The sequence below is a fragment of the Salvelinus alpinus genome, chromosome 1 (genome assembly GCF_045679555.1).
Source record: "Salvelinus alpinus chromosome 1, SLU_Salpinus.1, whole genome shotgun sequence".
Lineage (NCBI taxonomy): Eukaryota > Metazoa > Chordata > Actinopteri > Salmoniformes > Salmonidae > Salvelinus > Salvelinus alpinus.
In genome coordinates, this window is record NC_092086.1 from 13,936,126 (window position 1) to 13,956,561 (window position 20,436).

The 20,436-nt window shown below is 44.1% G+C and overlaps 1 protein-coding gene across 1 annotated transcript in view; it reads left to right on the forward strand.

Annotated features, from left to right (window-relative positions):
• Positions 1-19,980: 19,980 nt before the first annotated feature.
• Positions 19,981-20,436, forward strand: part of LOC139564351 (multidrug resistance-associated protein 1-like) — a 44,690-nt gene continuing 44,234 nt past the window's right edge. Inside the window, exon 1 of the mRNA XM_071387832.1 lies at positions 19,981-19,992. Within this exon, the coding sequence (XP_071243933.1) occupies positions 19,981-19,992 (12 nt within the window). The remainder of the gene's footprint in view (positions 19,993-20,436) is intronic.

Below are 20,436 nucleotides of genomic sequence, written 5' to 3' on the forward strand. Positions count from 1 at the left end.
CACCGCCTGGTGTAGAGGTCCTTGGATGGCAGGCAGCTTAGCCCCAGTGATGTACTGGGCCGTACGCACTACCCTTTGTAGTGCCTTGCAGTCAGACGCCGCAGGATGCTCTCGATGTTGCAGCTGTAGAACCTTTTGAGGATCTCAGGACCCATGCCAAATCTTTTTAGTTTCCTGAGGGGGAATAGGCTTTGTCGTGCCCTCTTCACGACTGTCTTGGTGTGTTTGGACCATTCTAGTTTGTTGTTGATGTGGACACCAAGGAACTTGAAGCTCTCAACCTGCTCCACTACAGCCCCATCGATGAGAATGGGGGCGTGCTCGGTCCTCCTTTTTGGGACATAAAGAGGGACTTTATCGAACAAAACAAACATTTATTGTGTAACAGGGAGTCTTGTTAGTGCAACCATATGAAGATCATCAAAGGTAAGTGATTACTTTTATCGCTATTTCTGACTTTTGTGACTCCTCTACTTGGCTGGAAAATGTTTGTATGCTTTTGTAAGTGGGGCGCTGTCCTCAGATATCGCATGGTATGCTTTCGCCGTAAAGCCTTTTTGAAATCTGGCACAGCGGCAGGATTAACAAGAAATTCATCTTTAAGCCGATGTATAACACTTGTATCATTATGAATGTTTATTATTACTATTTCTGTAATTTGAATTTGGCGCTCTGCAATTTCACCGGATGTTGGCCAGGTGTGACGCTAGCGTCCCACCTACCCTAGAGAAGTGCGGGCAGTGTACAAGCAAAACTCTGCATGTTGAATACAAAAGACAGATTATCTTGAATGAAATACACTCTCACTAGTGGAAACATTTTTATAATGAAAGCCACGCCCCAAATAAGCCACACCTCCTCTTCTGATAGGCTGCTGCCGCTACACTGCCCCCAATTTAAAAAAGCGTTTGTTAAATTAAAAAACCCATCTGTCAAATTGTCAGACAAATGGAATAGAATAGGTTGAATGAACCAAAGGCTGTACCAATCAGTGCCTCCAGGACTTGTCACTATGAGAAGACAACAATAACCTCTGACCTCTGTCAGTGGCATGGGGAATGCAACAAGTCAATGCTCTCTTCTGGAAATCTGCGTGTGTTTTCCCAGAGTCTAGTTAGGGAGTAGTGTCTGTGTGTGTATGTGTGTGTGTACTTTGTGTGTACGTGTGTGTTTACGTGTGTGTGTGCGCATGCGTGTGCGTGTGTGTGTGTGTGTGTATGTGTGTGTGTGTTTACCCAGAGTCTAGTTAGGGAGTAGTGTCTGTACATGCGCGTGCGTGCATGCGTGCATGCGTGCGTGCGTGCGTGCGTGCGTGCGTGCGTGTGTGTGTGTGTGTGTGTGTTATCCCAGAGTCTAGTTAGGGAGCAGTGTCTGTGAGATTACAGGTTTTTTTCAATCACTTTGACACATATTCCAGATGTAAGTGGTATATTTTCAAACATCTAAGCTTCTAACACATAGAATGTTCTTATGTTACAACCTTGTGTGCACATTACTTTTCTCAGAATTGGTGACCTGACTGTTTCTCGCTCAAGGCTAACATAGGAAAGGTGAGTACTGAAGTAATTACTGTGTTCCTCTCCCTCTCTCCCTCTCTCCCTCTCTCCCTCTCTCCTCCTCTCCCTCTCTCTCTCTCTCCCTCTCTCCCTCTCTCTCTCCCTCGCTCTCTCTCTCTCTCTCCTTCTCTCCCCCTCTCCCTCTCTCTCTCTTTCCCTCTCTCTCCCTCTCTCCCTCGCTCTCTCTCTCCCTACGCAACCTAAAGACAAGACTCTATGGCAACATTCGCACTGAGCTAAAGGGTAGAGCTGCCGCTTTCAAGGTGCGGGACTCTAACCCGGAAGCTTATAAGAAATCCTGCTATGCCCTGCGACGAACCATCACACAGGTAAAGCGTCAATACAGGGCTAAGATTGAATCATACTACACCGGCTCCGACGCTCATCTTATGTGGCAGGGCTTGCAAACTATTACAGACTACTAAGGGAAGTACAGCCGCGAGCTGCCCAGTGACACGAGCATACCAGACGAGCTAAATCACTTCTATGATCGCTTCGAGGCAAGCAACACTGAGGCATGCATGAGAGCATCAGCTGTTCCGGACGACTGTGTGATCACGCTCTCCGTAGCCTACGTGAGTAAGACCTTTAATCTAAAACGGGAATTTGACTACGACATTGTGGCCAATAAATCTGAAAGTTTTAAGTAAAGATCCGTCTGGAGTACTTCATGTTGTTGAACCACTGGAATTTCTTGATTTGCAGGTAATTTATGTAATTGCTTGCAACCCAGTTGAAGTAATTCGGACAGGCAATTCCAAAGTGAAAAATATAGAGAACAGACACTACTCCCAAACCAGACCAGGAGAACAGACACTACTCCCTAACTAGACCAGGAGAACAGATACTACTCCCTAACTAGACCAGGAGAACAGACACTACTCCCTAACTAGACCTGGAGAACAGGCACTACTCCCTAACTAGACCAGGAGAACAGATACTACTCCCTAACTAGACCTGGAGAACAGACACTACTCCCTAACTAGACCGGGAGAACAGACACTACTGCTTAACTAGACCGGGAGAACAGACACTACTGCTTAACTAGACCAGGAGAACAGACACTACTCCCTAACTAGACCGGGAGAACAGATACTACTCCCTAACTAGACCTGGAGAACAGACACTACTCCCTAACTAGACCAGGAGAACACACACACACACACACACACACACACACACACACACACACACACACACACACACACACACACACACACACACACACACACACACACACACACACACACACACACACACACACACACACACACACACACACACACACACACACACACACACACACACATGCACGTACGCACAGAGACACACACACACACACAGAGACACACACACACACACACATACATACACAGACATGCACGTACGCACAAACGCACAGAGACACACACACACACACACACAGAGACACACACACACACACACACACAGAGACACACACACACACACACACACACACACACACACACACACACACACACACACACACACACACACACACACACACACACACACACACACACACACAGCAAGTAGATGCAGAGTCCATTCTCAGGTTCATGTTAATGGTCAGGTTTGTAATTTAGATGAATCAATGATAAAACAGTAGAATGAGCCCCTCAGACATCTATTCTGGGGTTCCCCAACAGTCCCATCCACGTAGGTGAATACATTCACTGGAAGTCTCTCTGGATAAAAGTGTCTGCTAAATTTGACTGCCGGTTGTTTCAGACCTCTACTGCATGTCACGACTTCCACCGTAGGTGGCTCCTCTTCCTGTTCGGGCGGCGCTCGGCGGTCGTCGTCACCGGGCTACTAGCTGCCACCGATTCCCTTTTCTTTTTCTGTTGGTTATGTCTGTATTGGTTTCACCTGTTTCTTGTTTGGGGGTTGTTTCAGGGCTATTTAAGCCTTTTATGCCGCCTGCTTTTGTGCGGGCTTGTTCTCTGTTTTGTTTGTGGATGGTTATGTTTTGTATTTTCCGGACTGTTTGGTGTCCTGTTTTGTGTCGGTCTTTATTTTTCGCCTGTTGTTTTTGGCGTGACCATTACAACCGAAATAAATACGTTTTTTTCCCGAAACCTCTGCTCACTGCGCCTGACTCCACACCCATCACTCCTCCTAGCTACGTGACAACCTAGACAAGGAGGAATGTACTGTTATTCAACCGGTGGTTAATTGCTGTCACAAACAGATTAGCTTGTGGTGGCGGGGGAATTTTTTTATATTACTCTGCAGCAAAGTAGTCATCGCATCACGATTTCACAACATGGTCTTTCATTGTGAGGTCATTTAGAGAATCAGTTCAAAACCAGGAGAGTTCTGTATGGCATTGTTCTGTTTTTAACAGTCACTTTAATATCGGGAACCTTGATGTCATTTTTAGACACAAAACTCACAACCGATGATTAAAATGCAAATTTTTCTAAACTCTAACACTTTTTCCAATTGCTTGGATACAGTACATATAAAGCTAAGATAATTTGTTCCTTGAACTAAAATCACCTGTTCAAAATGACACAACTTATCAAAGTATTACCATTTCAAAATGCAATTCACACATTACATCTGAGATGACTGTCTATTCATTTCATTACAATGATCTAACTACCAATTAATACAATTGATCAAAATGATAAGTAACTGTTGCATTACTCTTAATGCATAGTTTTATGGAAACTGACAAACAATATTCCGTGTTTAGATCATCAAAGTTTCAGTATAACGAGATCCATTGACACCAATTACTGTGGAACATGAACCAATCGGACTACATTATCTATGGATGTAATATTTCATCATCATTCTTTATCAGACACTGTTTCTATGGTCCCATGTACCACTTTTCCAGACCATGTTTTCAGATTTGACATTACTGTACACTCACCGGCCACTTTATTAGGTACACCTATCTAGTACTGGGTAGGACCCTCCTCCACAGCCTGATTTATTCACGGTGTTGTACGTTAAGAGATGCCCTTCTGCACACCACTGTTTTAAACAGCTGTTATTTGAGCATTTGAGCATGCACAATTTACCACCCTGTACTTACCCCCATACTCTCCTTTTCTGAACCCGATTGAGGAATTTTTCTCCACATGGAGGTGGAAGGTATATGATAGGCGCCCTCGCGAAAAAGCCGCCCTTCTCCAGGCCATGGATGACGCGTGCAATGACATCACGGCAGACCAGTGTCAGGCCTGGATTCGCCAGAAGATTCTTCCCAAGATGTTTGGCCAATGAAAACATCCATTGTGATGTGGATGAGAACCTGTGGCCAAATCCACAAGACAGGGTTGATGGAAATATAGAAGTACAGTAATCAATCTTTTGTTTTGCTTTTTACAGTAAGCCAGGTGAGGAACACTGCAGTTGATGTTTTACAGTAAGCCAGGTGAGGAACACTGCAGTTGATGTTTTACAGTAAGCCAGGTGAGGAACACTGCAGTTGATGTTTTACAGTAAGCCAGGTGAGGAACATTGCAGTTGATGTTTTACAGTAAGCCAGGTGAGGAACATTGCAGTTGATGTTTTACAGTAAGCCAGGTGAGGAACACTGCAGTTGATGTTTTACAGTAAGCCAGGTGAGGAACACTGCAGTTGATGTTTTACAGTAAGCCAGGTGAGGAACACTGCAGTTGATGTTGTACAGTAAGCCAGGTGAGGAACACTGCAGTTGATGTTTTACAGTAAGCCAGGTGAGGAACACTGCAGTTGATGTTTTACAGTAAGCCAGATGAGGAACACTGCAGTTGATGTTTTACAGTAAGCCAGGTGAGGAACACTGCAGTTGATGTTTTACAGTAAGCCAGGTGAGGAACACTGCAGTTGATGTTTTACAGTAAGCCAGGTGAGGAACACTGCAGTTGATGTTTTACAGTAAGCCAGGTGAGGAACACTGCAGTTGATGTTTTACAGTAAGCCAGGTGAGGAACACTGCAGTTGATGTTTTACAGTAAGCCAGGTGAGGAACACTGCAGTTGATGTTTTACAGTAAGCCAGGTGAGGAACACTGCAGTTGATGTTTTACAGTAAGCCAGATGAGGAAAACTGCAGTTGACCGTTAACTGTTGTTTCTTTTTTTGTAGCTAATTATTTTTGTTTTGATTAAAAGAAACCTATGTTGTGATTTTATTGTACTTCATCAATAAATGTCATATTTTGTTCAATGATTCCACTGTGTCTGTAGTATTCTCTCTACTAGTCCTTTTACAGTGATGTATTTACGTGTAGTAGCATAATGAAACATGTATCACATATTTTGTACTAAAATATTTAATGATTGTACGAACAACTACACAGTGAAACTATCGGTATCTTGTGTGTGGGTGATCTAAATTAATGTTCCGATGGTATTTCATGATTAATGAGTTATTTGAACCAATTATTCTGCAAGTGCAAGGTTTCTTTAAAGATATGAATGCACAATGCAATGTTTTGAACATTGGACAGCCTGTGTTACAAGTGATGACCGTTTTGAGTTTTGTGTCTAGAGTTTTGAAAAATGACCACAAGGTTCTGAAATTAGTGCCAAAGTGATTGTTAAAAACTGTAAATATTATTTTCAGGTGGCCTCTAGCACAAGTGTGTGTGTGTGTGTGTGTGTGTGTGTGTGTGTGTGTGTGTGTGTGTGTGTGTGTGTGTGTGTGTGTGTGTGTGTGTGTGTGTGTGTGTGTGTGTGTGTGTGTGTGTGTGTGTGTGTGTGTGTGTGTGTGTGTGTGTGTGTTTTGATGGGATGGTGATGGAATCATTAGCTATATGTTTGGAGGACGTAGGGGGGGGAAGGAGGGGTTCAGGTGGTAGAGAAAGAGAGAGAGAGAGAGAGAGAGAGAGAGAGAGAGAGAGAGAGAGAGAGAGAGAGAGAGAGAGAGAGAGAGAGAGAGCAGGAGAGAGAGGGAAAGAGAGAGAGAGAGCAGGAGAGAGAGGGAAAGAGAGAGAGAGAGAGCAGGAGAGAGGGAAAGAGAGAGAGAGAGAGCAGGAGAGAGAGAGAGCAGGAGAGAGGGAAAGAGAGAGAGAGAGCAGGAGAGAGAGCAGGAGAGAGAGGGAAAGAGAGAGAGAGATAGGAGAGTTGTCTTTCCACCCACCTACAAGGAGGGAGAGTTGTTGGCTGGCTAGCACTCAAAAACTGGACCCACACTGTGAGACTGAGCTCAGAGAGACACTGGAGTGTGTTTGAGACCGAGTAGAGACTGAGCGGAGCAGAGTGGAGACAGAGTGTGTGAGACTGAGCAGAACAGAGTGTGATACTGAGTGTGTGAGACTGAACAGAGTCTGTGTGCACACTGAAAAACTTGACTCACCGAGTGGAACTTGGGAGAAAAACTGAGAATAACACACACATCCTAGGGAGAAAAAAGGAGTGCAGGAGGGAAATTAGTTTTCTTACCAGACACACACAGAGAGAGAGAAGAAGAGATTCACCAAACATAAGACCAACACCTTGAGAAACGGAGGGGGGAAAGAGGAGAAGAGTGATTCACTTCCTTACCGGGACAATCTGGATTTACTGAAAGGAAAACAATATTTAAGAAAAGGAGGAGGAGAAGGTGGAGGAAGAAAAGAGAAGGAAAACAGAAGGCAGGATGGACAATCTGTGCAGCCTCAGTGGACTGGATCCACTATGGGTGAGTGACCTACTGTACCAGAGAGAGAGAGAATGAAGGAGAGATAGAGAGAGAGAGAATGAAGGAGAGGTAGGGAGAGAGAGAGAATGAAGGAGAGATGGAGAGAGAGAGATAATGAAGGAGAGATAGAGAGAGATAGAGGTAGAGAGAGAGATAATGAAGGAGAGGTAGAGAGAGAGAGAATGAAGGAGAGGTAGAGAGAGAGAATGAAGGAGAGATAGAGAGAGATAGAGGTAGAGAGAGAGATAATGAAGGAGTGATAGAGAGGACAGTAGGTTTATGAGAGATGACAGTAGGTTTATCAGACAGACCGTGAACAGAGAGGTGGAGAGAGGACAGTAGGTTTATGAGAGATGACAGTAGGTTTATGAGAGAGGACAGTAGGTTTATGAGAGAGGACAGTAGGTTTATCAGACAGACCATGAACAGAGAGGTGGAGAGATATGACAGTAGTTTATGAGAGAGGACAGTAGGTTTATCAGACAGACCATGAACAGAGAGGTGGAGAGAGGACAGTAGGTTTATGAGAGATGACAGTAGGTTTATCAGACAGACCATGAACAGAGAGGTGGAGAGAGGACAGTAGGTTTACCAGACAGACCATGAACAGAGAGGTGGAGAGAGGACAGTAGGTTTATCAGACAGACCATGAACAGAGAGGTGGAGAGATGACAGTAGGTTTATCAGACAGACCATGAACAGAGAGGTGGAGAGAGGACAGTAGGTTTATGAGAGATGACAGTAGGTTTATCAGACAGACCATGAACAGAGAGGTGGAGAGATGACATGGATGGGTGTGTGTGTGTGTGTGTGTGTGTGTGTGTGTGTGTGTGTGTGTGTGTGTGTGTGTGTGTGTGTGTGTGTGTGTGTGTGTGTGTGTGTGTGTGTGTGTGTGTGTGTGTGTGTGTGTGTGTGTGTGTGTGTGTGTGTGTGTGTGTGTGTGTGTGTGCGTATGCTGATTGAATGTGGGAAGTGATGATTGTTTTTACCATTGACCTGCATTCCTCCATGAGTCACACCTAGCTCATCTCTCTCTCTCTCTCTCTCTCTCTCTCTCTCTCTCTCTCTCTCTCTCTCTCTCTCTCTCTCTCTCTCTCTCTCTCTCTCTCTCTCTCTCTCTCTCTCTCTCTCTCTCTCTCTCTCTCTCTCTCTCTCTCTCTCTCTCTCTCTCTCTCTCTCTCTCTCTCTCTCTCTCTCTCTCTCTCTCTCTCTCTCTCTCTCTCTCTCTCTCAGGGCTTTATTGGCATGGGAAACATATGTTAACATTGCCAAAGCAAGTGAGATAGATAATTAACAAAAGTGAAATAAACAATAAAAATGAACAGTAAACATTACACTCACAGAAGTTCCAAAAGAATAAAGACATTACAAATGTCATATTATGCATATATACAGTGTTGTAATGATGTATAAATGGTTAAAGTACAAAAGATTAAAAAAATAAACATAAAATGGGTTGTATTTACAATGGTGTTTGTTCTTCACAAAGGTTGCCCTTTTCTTGTGGGCACCCAGTAGATATGGGAGTTTATCAAAATCGGGTTTGTTTTCTAATTATTTGTAGATCTGTGTAATCTGAGGGAAATATGTCTCTCTAATATGGTCATATATTTGGGAGGAGGTTAGGAAGTGCAGCTCAGTTTCCACCTCATTTTGTGGGCAGTGTGCACATAGCCTGTCTTCTCTTGAGAGCCAGGTCTGCCTACGGCGGCCTTTCTCAATAGCAAGGCTATGCTCACTGAGTCTGTACATAGTCAAAGCTTTCCTTAAGTTTGGGTCAGTCACAGTGGTCAGGTATTCTGCCACTGTGTACTCTCTGTTTAGGGCCAAATAGCATTCTAGTTTACTCTGTTTTTTTGTTCATTCTTTCCAATGTGTCAAGTAATTATCTTTTTGTTTTCTCATGATTTGGATGGGTCTGATTGTATTGATGTCCTGGGGCTCTGTGGGGTCTGTTTGTGTTTTTGAACAGAGCCCTAGGACCAGCTTGCTTAGGGGACTCTTCTCCAGGTTCATCTCTCTGTGGGTGATGGCTTTGTTATGGAAGGTTTGAGAATCGCTTCCTTTTAGGTGGTTGTAAAATTTAATGTCTCTTTTCTGGATTTTGATAATTCGCGGATATCGGCCTAATTCTGCTCTGCATTATTCTGCATGCAGAGTCTCAATTTGGTGTTTGTCTCATTTTGTGAATTCTTGGTTGGTGAGCGGACCCCAGACCTCACAACCATAAAGGACAATGGGTTCTATCTATGACTGATTCAAGTATTTTTAGCCAGATCCTAATTGGTATGTCGAATTTGATGTTCCTTTTGATGGCATAGAAGGCCCTTCATGCCTTGTCTCTCAGATTGTTCACAGCTTTGTGGAAGTTACCTGTGGCGCTGATGTTTAGGATGAGGTATGTATAGTTTTTTATGTGCTCTAGGGCAACGGTGTCTAGATGGAATTTGCATTTGTGGTCCTGGCAACTGGACCATTTTTGGAACACCATTATTTTGGTCTTACTGAGATTTACTGTCAGGGCCCAGGTCTGACAGAATCTGTCCAGAAGATCTAGGTGCTGCTGTAGGCCCTCCTTGGTTGGTGACAGATCATCAGCAAACACTCTCTCTCCCGCTCTCTGTCTCTCAATTCAAGGGGCTTTTTTGGCATTAAAAACATATGTTTACATTTCCAAAGCAAATGGAATAGACAATAAACAAAAGGGAAATAAACAAGGCAAACATAAGTAAACATCACACTCACAAACCCTGACTAACTAACTAACTAACTAACTAACTAACTAACTAACTAGCGTTTACAGTTTACAGCGTTTACCGTGAATGCAGTCTCCGCTAACGCGAGAACATTGCCTTTAAATTTCAATCCCTCTGTAACGCTGAACGTCCGCTAAGCGTATTGAATAGAGCCTGGGTGGTGTTATAGACCCTCAGTAGACTGGGTGTCAGTGTGTTGCTGTCCTCAGGTAGAGGAAGTGCTGTTGCTAAGGTAAAGGCTAACGAGGATCCACATAAACACATTATACACATGCTTAATCAGTGTCCGGGAAACTGGCCCAGAAAGTAAGGAGAAGCAGGCTGGTTATTAACACCACAGTAGAACAGTCAGTATGGTGAACTGAGGGTCTATAACACCACAGTAGAACAGTCAACATGGTCAACTGAGGGTCTATAACACCACAGTAGAACAGTCAGTATGGTCGACTGAGGGTCCATATGGTTATTAACACCACAGTAGAACAGTCAACATGGTCTACTGAGGGTCTATATGGTTATTAACACCACAGTAGAACAGTCAACATGGTCGACTGAGGGTCTATAACACCACAGTAGAACAGTCAACATGGTCGACTGAGGGTCTATAACACCACAGTAGAACAGTCAGTATGGTCTCAGGGTCTATAACACCACAGTAGAACAGTCAACATGGTCTCAGGGTCTATAACACCACAGTAGAACAGTCAACATGGTCTACTGAGGGTCTATAACACCACAGTAGAACAGTCAACATGGTCTCAGGGTCTATACCACCACAGTAGAACAGTCAACATGGTCTCAGGGTCTATAACACCACAGTAGAACAGTCAGCATGGTGTCAGGGTCTATAACACCACAGCAGAACAGTCAACATGGTCTCAGGGTCTATAACACCACAGTAGAACAGTCAGCATGGTGTCAGGGTCTATACCACCACAGTAGAACAGTCAACATGGTCTCAGGGTCTATAACACCACAGTAGAACAGTCAGCACGGTCTCAGGGTCTACAACACCACAGTAGACCAGTCAACATGGTCTCAGGGTCTATAACACCACAGTAGAACAGTCAGCATGGTGTCAGGGTCTATAACACCACAGTAGAACAGTCAGCACGGTCTCAGGGTCTATAACACCACAGTATAACAGTCAACATGGTCTCAGGGTCTATATGGTTATTAACACCACAGTAGAACAGTCAGCATGGTCTCAGGGTCTATAACACCACAGTAGAACAGTCAGCATGGTCTCAGGGTCTATAACACCACAGTAGAACAGTCAGCATGGTGTCAGGGTCTATAACACCACAGTAGAACAGTCAGCATGGTCTCAGGGTCTATAACACCACAGTAGAACAGTCAGCATGGTCTCAGGGTCTATAACACCACAGTAGAACAGTCAACATGGTCTCAGGGTCTATAACACCACAGTAGAACAGTCAACATGGTGTCAGGGTCTATAACACCACAGTAGAACAGTCAGCATGGTCTCAGGGTCTATAACACCACAGTAGAACAGTCAACATGGTCACAGGGTCTATAACACCACAGTAGAACAGTCAACATGGTCTCAGGGTCTATAACACCACAGTAGAACAGTCAGCACGGTCTCAGGGTCTATAACACCACAGTAGAACAGTCAGCATGGTCTACTGAGGGTCTATATGGTTATTAACACCACAGTAGAACAGTCAGCATGGTCTCAGGGTCTACATGGTTATTAACACCACAGTAGAACAGTCAACATGGTCTACTGAGGGTCTATAACACCACAGTAGAACAGTCAACATGGTCTCAGGGTCTATACCACCACAGTAGAACAGTCAACATGGTCTCAGGGTCTATAACACCACAGTAGAACAGTCAGCATGGTGTCAGGGTCTATAACACCACAGCAGAACAGTCAACATGGTCTCAGGGTCTATAACACCACAGTAGAACAGTCAGCATGGTGTCAGGGTCTATACCACCACAGTAGAACAGTCAACATGGTCTCAGGGTCTATAACACCACAGTAGAACAGTCAGCACGGTCTCAGGGTCTACAACACCACAGTAGACCAGTCAACATGGTCTCAGGGTCTATAACACCACAGTAGAACAGTCAGCATGGTGTCAGGGTCTATAACACCACAGTAGAACAGTCAGCACGGTCTCAGGGTCTATAACACCACAGTAGAACAGTCAACATGGTCTCAGGGTCTATATGGTTATTAACACCACAGTAGAACAGTCAGCATGGTCTCAGGGTCTATAACACCACAGTAGAACAGTCAGCATGGTCTCAGGGTCTATAACACCACAGTAGAACAGTCAGCATGGTCTCAGGGTCTATATGGTTATTAACACCACAGTAGAACAGTCAGCATGGTCTCAGGGTCTATAACACCACAGTAGAACAGTCAGCATGGTGTCAGGGTCTATAACACCACAGTAGAACAGTCAGCATGGTGTCAGGGTCTATAACACCACAGTAGAACAGTCAGCATGGTCTCAGGGTCTATAACACCACAGTAGAACAGTCAACATGGTGTCAGGGTCTATAACACCACAGTAGAACAGTCAGCATGGTCTCAGGGTCTATAACACCACAGTAGAACAGTCAACATGGTCACAGGGTCTATAACACCACAGTAGAACAGTCAACATGGTCTCAGGGTCTATAACACCACAGTAGAACAGTCAGCACGGTCTCAGGGTCTATAACACCACAGTAGAACAGTCAGCATGGTCTACTGAGGGTCTATATGGTTATTAACACCACAGTAGAACAGTCAACATGGTCTCAGGGTCTATAACACCACAGTAGAACAGTCAGCACGGTCTCAGGGTCTATAACACCACAGTAGAACAGTCAACATGGTCGACTGAGGGTCTATAACACCACAGTAGAACAGTCAGTATGGTCTCAGGGTCTATAACACCACAGTAGAACAGTCAACATGGTCGACTGAGGGTCTATAACACCACAGTAGAACAGTCAACATGGTCTCAGGGTCTATAACACCACAGTAGAACAGTCAACATGGTCAACTGAGGGTCTATAACACCACAGTAGAACAGTCAGTATGGTCTCAGGGTCTATAACACCACAGTAGAACAGTCAACATGGTCTCAGGGTCTATAACACCACAGTAGAACAGTCAGTATGGTCGACTGAGGGTCCATATGGTTATTAACACCACAGTAGAACAGTCAACATGGTCGACTGAGGGTCTATATGGTTATTAACACCACAGTATAACAGTCAGCATTGTCTACTGAGGGTCTATAACACCACAGTAGAACAGTCAGTATGGTCGACTGAGGGTCCATATGGTTATTAACACCACAGTAGAACAGTCAACATGGTCGACTGAGGGTCCATATGGTTATTAACACCACAGTAGAACAGTCAACATGGTCGACTGAGGGTCTATATGGTTATTAACACCACAGTATAACAGTCAGCATTGTCTACTGAGGGTCTATAACACCACAGTAGAACAGTCAACATGGTGTCAGGGTCTATAACACCACAGTAGAACAGTCAGCATGGTCTCAGGGTCTATAACACCACAGTAGAACAGTCAACATGGTGTCAGGGTCTATAACACCACAGTAGAACAGTCAGCATGGTCTCAGGGTCTATAACACCACAGTAGAACAGTCAACATGGTCACAGGGTCTATAACACCACAGTAGAACAGTCAACATGGTCTCAGGGTCTATAACACCACAGTAGAACAGTCAGCACGGTCTCAGGGTCTATAACACCACAGTAGAACAGTCAGTATGGTCGACTGAGGGTCTATAACACCACAGTAGAACAGTCAGCATGGTCTCAGGGTCTACATGGTTATTAACACCACAGTAGAACAGTCAACATGGTCTACTGAGGGTCTATAACACCACAGTAGAACAGTCAACATGGTCTCAGGGTCTATAACACCACAGTAGAACAGTCAGCATGGTGTCAGGGTCTATAACACCACAGTAGAACAGTCAGCACGGTCTCAGGGTCTATAACACCACAGTAGAACAGGCAGCATGGTCTCAGGGTCTATAACACCACAGTATAACAGTCAACATGGTCTCAGGGTCTATATGGTTATTAACACCACAGTAGAACAGTCAGCATGGTCTCAGGGTCTATAACACCACAGTAGAACAGTCAGCATGGTCTCAGGGTCTATATGGTTATTAACACCACAGTAGAACAGTCAGCATGGTCTCAGGGTCTATAACACCACAGTAGAACAGTCAACATGGTGTCAGGGTCTATAACACCACAGTAGAACAGTCAGCATGGTCTCAGGGTCTATAACACCACAGTAGAACAGTCAGCATGGTATCAGGGTCTATAACACCACAGTAGAACAGTCAGCATGGTCTCAGGGTCTATAACACCACAGTAGAACAGTCAACATGGTGTCAGGGTCTATAACACCACAGTAGAACAGTCAGCATGGTCTCAGGGTCTATAACACCACAGTAGAACAGTCAACATGGTCTCAGGGTCTATAACACCACAGTAGAACAGTCAGCATGGTCTCAGGGTCTATAACACCACAGTAGAACAGTCAACATGGTCACAGGGTCTATAACACCACAGTAGAACAGTCAACATGGTCTCAGGGTCTATAACACCACAGTAGAACAGTCAGCACGGTCTCAGGGTCTATAACACCACAGTAGAACAGTCAGCATGGTCTACTGAGGGTCTATATGGTTATTAACACCACAGTAGAACAGTCAACATGGTCTCAGGGTCTATAACACCACAGTAGAACAGTCAGCACGGTCTCAGGGTCTATAACACCACAGTAGAACAGTCAACATGGTCTCAGGGTCTATAACACCACAGTAGAACAGTCAGCACGGTCTCAGGGTCTATAACACCACAGTAGAACAGTCAGCATGGTCTACTGAGGGTCTATATGGTTATTAACACCACAGTAGACCAGTCAGCATGGTCTCAGGGTCTATATCTGCTAGAAGCAGCACGTTGGTGATGCCATCCCCTTGATTATGTCCTGCACAGTGAGTCAGTCTTGGGCATTCAGCACCTCTGCCCCAGAATACTGCTGACGGTACCCTGGCCTATACACACCTAGCTGTATACTCACCTAGCTGTATACTCACCTAGCTGTATACTCACCTAGCTGTATACTCACCTAGCTGTATACTCACCTAGCTGTATACTCACCTAGCTGTATACTCACCTAGCTGTATACTCACCTAGCTGTATACTCACCTAGCTGTATACTCACCTGGCTGTATACTCACCTAGCTGTATACTCACCTAGCTGTATACTCACCTAGCTGTATACTCACCTAGCTGTATACTCACCTAGCTGTATACCCACCTAGCTGTATACTCACCTAGCTGTATACTCACCTAGCTGTATACTCACCTAGCTGTATACTCACCTAGCTGTATACTCACCTAGCTGTATACTCACCTGGCTGTATACTCACCTAGCTGTATACTCACCTAGCTGTATACTCACCTGGCTGTATACTCACCTAGCTGTATACTCACCTAGCTGTATACCCACCTAGCTGTATACTCACCTAGCTGTATACTCACCAAACTGCCTATAGACTCATCTGTCCAATGAATGTTGTCAGCTTTCCCATAGTAATTTACTCTCCATTCCGCTTTCCCATAGTAATTTACTCTCCATTCAGCTTTCCCATTGTCATTTACTCTCCATTCAGCTTTCCCATAGTAATTTACTCTCCATTCAGCTTTCCCATTGTCATTTACTCTCCATTCAGCTTTCCCATTGTCATTTACTCTCCATTCAGCTTTCCCATAGTAATTTACTCTCCATTCAGCTTTCCCATTGTAATTTACTCTCCATTCAGCTTTCCCATTGTCATTTACTCTCCATTCAGCTTTCCCATTGTCATTTACTCTCCATTCAGCTTTCCCATTGTCATTTACTCTCCATTCAGCTTTCCCATAGTAATTTACTCTCCATTCAGCTTTCCCATTGTAATTTACTCTCCATTCAGCTTTCCCATTGTCATTTACTCTCCATTCAGCTTTCCCATTGTCATTTACTCTCCATTCAGCTTTCCCATTGTCATTTACTCTCCATTCAGCTTTCCCATTGTCATTTACTCTCCATTCAGCTTTCCCATTGTAATTTACTATTCATTCAGTTTTCCCATTGTCATTTACTCTCCATTCAGCTTTCCCATTGTCATTTACTCTCCATTCAGCTTTCCCATTGTAATTTACTATTCATTCAGTTTTCCCATTGTCATTTACTCTCCATTCAGCTTTCCCATTGTCATTTACTCTCCATTCAGCTTTCCCATTGTAATTTACTATTCATTCAGCTTTCCCATTGTCATTTACTCTCCATTCAGCTTTCCCATTGTCATTTACTCTCCATTCAGCTTTCCCATTGTCATTTACTCTCCATTCAGCTTTCCCATTGTCATTTACTCTCCATTCAGCTTTCCCATAGTAATTTACTCTCCATTCAGCTTTCCCATTGTAATTTACTCTCCATTCAGCTTTCCCATTGTCATTTACTCTCCATTCAGCTTTCCCATTGTCATTTACTCTCCATTCAGCTTTCCCATTGTCATTTACTCTCCATTCAGCTTTCCCATTGTCATTTACTCTCCATTCAGCTTTCCCATTGTAATTTACTATTCATTCAGTTTTCCCATTGTCATTTACTCTCCATTCAGCTTTCCCATTGTCATTTACTCTCCATTCAGCTTTCCCATTGTAATTTACTATTCATTCAGTTTTCCCATTGTCATTTACTCTCCATTCAGCTTTCCCATTGTCATTTACTCTCCATTCAGCTTTCCCATTGTAATTTACTATTCATTCAGCTTTCCCATTGTCACTCCCTGACCTTAGAGATCCTTTTTATGTCTGTATTTTGGTTTGGTCAGGGCGTGAGTTGGGGTGGGCATTCTATGTTTGTGTTCTATGTTTTCTATTTCTGTGTGTTTGGCTGGGTGTGGTTCTCAATCAGAGGCAGCTGTCTATCGTTGTCTCTGATTGAGAACCATACTTAGGTAGCCTTTTCCGACCTGTGTTGGTGGGTAGTTGTTTTCTGTTTTGTGTTGCTGCACCTGACAGGACTGTTTCGTTTTCGTTCATTCTCTTTGTTATTTTGTTTAGTGTTCTGTTTAAATAAAACAGCTAATTCAACAGACGATCGTTACACCCAAAGCAATAATAGAATCTCTTTCTCTCTCAATTTTCAATTCAAGGGGCTATATTGGCATGGAAACATATGTTAACATTGCCAAAACAGGTGAAATAGATAATAAACAAACGTTAAATAAACTTTTTTTTAAATGAACAGTAAACATTACACTCACAAAAGTTCCAAAAGAATAAAGACATTTCAGAATCTCTCTCTCTCTCTCTCTCTCTATCTCTCTCTCTCTATAAGTCTCTCTTTTTCTGTGTGTTTCTCTCTTTGTATACAAGTGCTGTTGTCTTGTATAATATTAGAAGCTTATTGAATACAGAGACAGTCGAGCTGTTGTCTTGTATATTTGTAGAAGCTCGTTGAAGACAGAGACAGTCAAGAGGTGTAGTGTTGTATGATGTTGTTAGGTGATTGAAGACAGAGACAGTCAAGAGGTATAATGTATAACACCCTGATCTGTTTCACCTGTCCTTGTGATTGTCTCCACCCCCACCAGGTGTCTCTTATTTTCCCCTGTGTATTTATCCCTGTGTTTCCTGTCTCTCTGTGCCAGTGTATTTATCCCTGTGTTTCCTGTCTCTCTGCGCCAGTGTATTTATCCCTGTGTTTCCTGTCTCTCTGTTCCAGTGTATTTATCCCTGTGTTTCCTGTCTCTCTGTTCCAGTGTATTTATCCCTGTGTTTCCTGTCTCTCTGTTCCAGTGTATTTATCCCTGTGTTTCCTGTCTCTCTGTGCCAGTGTATTTATCCCTGTGTTTCCTGTCTCTCTGTTCCAGTGTATTTATCCCTGTGTTTCCTGTCTCTCTGTTCCAGTGTATTTATCCCTGTGTTTCCTGTCTCTCTGTTCCAGTGTATTTATCCCTATGTTTCCTGTCTCTCTGTTCCAGTGTATTTATCCCTGTGTTTCCTGTCTCTCTGTGCCAGTGTATTTATCCCTGTGTTTTCTGTACATTGAACGGGAAAAACGCTGGTTGACTTGGAAACATACAAGACGAACTGGCACAGAGAGTGTGCCAGTTCGTCTTGTATGTTTCCAAGTCAACCAGCGTTTTTCCCGTTCTCCTGCTTTTTGCTATTCTCCTTTTTCTAGTCCTCCCGGTTTTGACCCTTGCCTGTTTCTGGACGCTGTACCTGCCTGCCTTGACCACGAGCCTTTCTGCCACTCTGTACCTCCTGGACTCTGATCTGGTTTTGACCTTTTGCCTGTCCACGACCATTCTCTTGCCTACTCCTTTGGATTAATAAACATTGTAAGACTCCAACCATCTGCCTCCTGAGTCTGCATTTGGGTCTCGCCTTGTGCCTTGATAGTTAGGCTATTGAAGACAGAGACAGTCAAGAGGTGTAGTCTTGTTGAATCACGCTTAACACACTGTGATTCAATACGCTTAACACACTGTGATACAACACGCTTAACACACCGTGAGTCAACACGCTTAACACACCGTGATACAACACGCTAAACACACCGTGATTCAACACGCTAAACACACCGTGATTCAACACGCTTAACACACCGTGATTCAACACGCTAAACACACCGTGATTCAACACGCTAAACACACCGTGATTCAACACGCTAAACACACCGTGATTCAACACGCTAAACACACCGTGATTCAACACGCTAAACACACCGTGATTCAACACACTAAACACACCGTGATTCAACACGCTTAACACACCGTGATTCAACACGCTCAACACACCGTGATTCAACACGCTTATCACACCGTGATTCAACACGCTAAACACACCGTGATTCAACACGCTAAACACACCGTGATTCAACACGCTTAACACACCGTGATTCAACACGCTAAACACACCGTGATTCAACACGCTAAACACACCGTGATTCAACACGCTAAACACACCGTGATTCAACACGCTAAACACACCGTGATTCAACGCGCTTATCACAAGACCTAGATTTACGAGACGAACGGTGGTTCACAAACAATGCTTGAGTCCCAAATGGCACCCTATTCCCTCTATAGTGCACAACTTTATACCAGGACCCAATGGCACCCTATTCCCTATGTAGTGCACAACGTTATACCAGGACCCAATGGCACCCTATTCCCTATGTAGTGCACTACTTTAGATCAGGGCCCAATGACACCATGTTCCTTATGTAGTGCACAACTTTAGACCAGAGCCCTTTTCCCTCTATAGTGCACAACTTTAGATCAGGGCCCAATGACACCATGTTCCTTATGTAGTGCACTACTTTAGACCAGAGCCCTTTTCCCTCTATAGTGCACAACTTTAGATCAGGGCCCAATGACACCATGTTCCTTATGTAGTGCACAACTTTAGACCAGAGCCCTTTTCCCTCTATAGTGCACAACTTTAGATCAGGGCCCAATGACACCATGTTCCTTATGTAGTGCACAACTTTAGATCAGGGCCCAATGACACCATGTTCCTTATGTAGTGCACTACTTTAGACCAGAGCCCAATGACACCATGTTCCTTATGTAGTGCACTACTCTTAACCAAGGCTTATAGGGAATAGGGTGCAAATTAGGACGCAAACATTGTTTTCCTGCACTATCATTGAGGGTTGAGAGGTGAGGAAAGCAAACAGTGGGTCCCGAAATTGTTTACCCAATTTAAAGCTTCCCGAAAAGTTGTCTTGTGTCTTGTGAGCCACAAAGTAAGCAGTACCATGGGGTCTGGTGTGTGGTCTTGAGTGGCCAAGGTTGTGGGTTCACTCCCAGCAGGGATCACATACCCAGACATATAACTAATGTTATACGTGTCTACACAGGATGTCACAAACCAGGAGGGATTTATCATTGGAGGGGTGCTCATCTACCACTTTGGGGAACATTGGTTGTCGTCACCATGATTAAAAAGGTAGACCAAGAGAAGGTCTATGGGCTACAGAGGAAACTGTAGTGAAGTTCAACCCTGAGCTGGAGGTTCGGGGTTGAAGACATCTTGACATCATTATCACTACTATATTTACTGGTTGGGTTAGGAGTTACTGCTGGTATACAGTCTGGGCTCTGGAGAAGGAGAGAGAGAGAGAGACAGAAGGGGGAGGGAGAGAGTGAGAGGAATATAGACACAGACCCTACCTACCTCTCTCTCTCCATCCATCTCTATCCCTACCTCTCTCTCTCTCCATCCATCTCTATCCTTACATCTCTCTCTCTCTCCCTCCATCTCTATCCTTACATCTCTCTCTCTCTCCCTCCATCTACATCCCTACCTCTCTCTCTCTATCTCTCCCTCTCTATGATATTACATATGACATCTGTATCCTAGGGTGACAGGTAGCCTAGCGGTTAGAGACAG